The following is a 2,152-nucleotide window of genomic DNA, read 5'->3' as shown; positions in this document are numbered from 1 at the left end:
ACCACCGCCCCGAATCACCTTCAAACAATAATGGGTTCGTGAAAAAATCAGCACATCCTGACTCCAACCGTGTCACACGTCAGAAACACATGCACAGGCAAATTAGGTGTTCACCTACACAGAATTAGACATATAAAGGTCCAAGTAAGAAAGAGCTTTGGACATCATATTTTGTCACTGATGATTTACTCATAGCGGATATGTCCTCAAAGAATGTTAATAATTTCGTTAAACCAGATCATTAGAATCACCGATGTCACCTTTTTGAAGTGCCTGCATTATGATGCTTAGAGCAGCTCGAAACCCCAATGAAGTACTCGGGGTGGTACGGTAGGGTAGCCTAGTGGTTAAAGCGTTCGCCTGTCGCGCGGAAGACCCGGGTTCGATTCCCCACATGGGTACAATGTGTGAAGCCCCTTGCTGTCCGCCGTCATGTACATTGCGGGAATATTGCTAAAAGCGGCCATAAAACAAAACTCACTCACTCTTCTGTTGACGCTTTCAGTAAAAGACACCCGGTGTCACCCTTTTAAAGTGCCTGCATTATGATGTTCAAAGCAGCTCGAAATCTCACTCACACACTCACTCACTCTGTTTCAGGATGCCATCCCGCTGTGTCCAAATCTTGCTGCCGTTCGGAGTGACCTACACGTTGTTGGTGATCTCACTCTGGAACGTCTTGATCTTCCTGGGGCCAATCATATCCTCCAAACTCCAGGCCATGGGTGACGTCACGAGCCGGGGACGGATAAGAGTGTTCCACGGCATACCCAAACAGCCGATGGCTGTGGGTGTCCCCGTCAAGTTTAAATTGCTGACTCTGCTGAAATTCCACCCACATCCAGCTAATGAAACTTTCCTCAAAATAGGATCTAACGGTACCGACGACAGTACTCTTGGAAATAAGACTGAACGTTCCCCAGAGAGTGACGATTGTACATTGAACCTTGATGTGACAGACCAATGCTTATCTTTAGTGAAAGGTTCTGATGTGAAGACGTTGAACAAACAGCCGATAATTCCGAGACCTCAGTGTACACTTGGGAACTTATTAAAAAACTGTACGAGGTTCAGATATACACATAGGTACGAAGACAAACCGGTGACCTCAGAGGAATTAGAATATCCTCTTGCATTTGCAATCAAGATGCACACGGCTCCAGAACAGGCGGAACAGTTGCTGAGGACGATCTACCGGCCACATAACGTCTACTGCATCCACGTCGACCAGAAAGCTGAAGCAGGAGTGTTTGAGACAATGAAATCCATCGCAGGTTGTCTTGACAACGTGGTGGTCATTGAAAACCGAACGGCGGTCGTGTACATGAGCTCTGCAGCCATTCAAGCTGAGATGAAGTGTATGCAGAAGCTTCTGGAGACCAAGGTCAAGTGGAAATATTACATCAACCTTGCTGGTCAAGAGTTCCCACTTCGAACCAACCTGGAAATTGTCATGATGTTGAAGAGGCTAAACGGCGCAAACGACATAGAGAGTTACGATCATCCAAGATTTCAGGAATGGCGATTCAAGAAGAAGTTCCTGGTTATCGATGGTAAACTTGAACAGACCAACGTCAACAAGGAACGTTTTGGGTATGACATTCAACTGAGCAAGGGGAGTGCGTATGGGATGTTTAAAAGAGAATTTGTGCAGTTCGTGTTAACGGACGATGTTGCGCGTAAGTTAATAAACTGGTTAAATGACACGTCATCTCCGGAAGAGAACCTTTGGGCGACCTTGAACACTCTTCCGTGGGCGCCTGGGGGAACGTACGTTGAGACAAGACAGACATTCAACACCCACGCCTCTCGCGCCCTCATCTGGAACTGGGACAGAGACGTCTGCCACGGCACCTTCGTCCGTAGTGTCTGTGTATTCGGTTCTGGGGATCTGAAATGGTTGGCCTCCAGACCAAACGCCATCGCGAATAAATTCAACAACGACCTTGACCCTGTTCCTCTGGATTGTCTGGAGTCGTGGTTACAACGTCGTCTGCTCCATCCCCTACTCCAGACCGTTGACAAACAATATCTTGCTAATTTACCGCATGTTAAGTACTATAATAATATTGACTTTTCGCATCTTTCAACAAAATACTTGCAAGAAAAGAAAAGGAAATGGCTAAAGAAACATTCGTGGAAACCCTTCTGA

General features: G+C 46.5%; 1 protein-coding gene across 1 annotated transcript; it reads left to right on the top strand.

Moving 5' to 3' along the window:
- Window positions 1-601: 601 nt before the first annotated feature.
- On the top strand, window positions 602-2,152 carry LOC124286577 (beta-1,3-galactosyl-O-glycosyl-glycoprotein beta-1,6-N-acetylglucosaminyltransferase-like). Its single transcript, XM_046722945.1, has one exon. The coding sequence runs from the start codon at window positions 602-604 to the stop codon at window positions 2,150-2,152; it is 1,551 nt and encodes a 516-aa protein (XP_046578901.1).

This window comes from Haliotis rubra, unplaced genomic scaffold (assembly GCF_003918875.1).
Source record: "Haliotis rubra isolate DU_JTF1 unplaced genomic scaffold, ASM391887v1 Scf387, whole genome shotgun sequence".
In the NCBI taxonomy this organism is placed as follows: Eukaryota; Metazoa; Mollusca; class Gastropoda; order Lepetellida; family Haliotidae; genus Haliotis; species Haliotis rubra.
This window is presented reverse-complemented; position numbering and strand designations above follow the sequence as displayed.

Coding starts and splice junctions, on each gene's coding strand:
- LOC124286577 (XM_046722945.1), top strand. CDS start 602: ATGCCATCCCGCTGTGTCCAAATCTTGCTGCCGTTCGGAGTGACCTAC.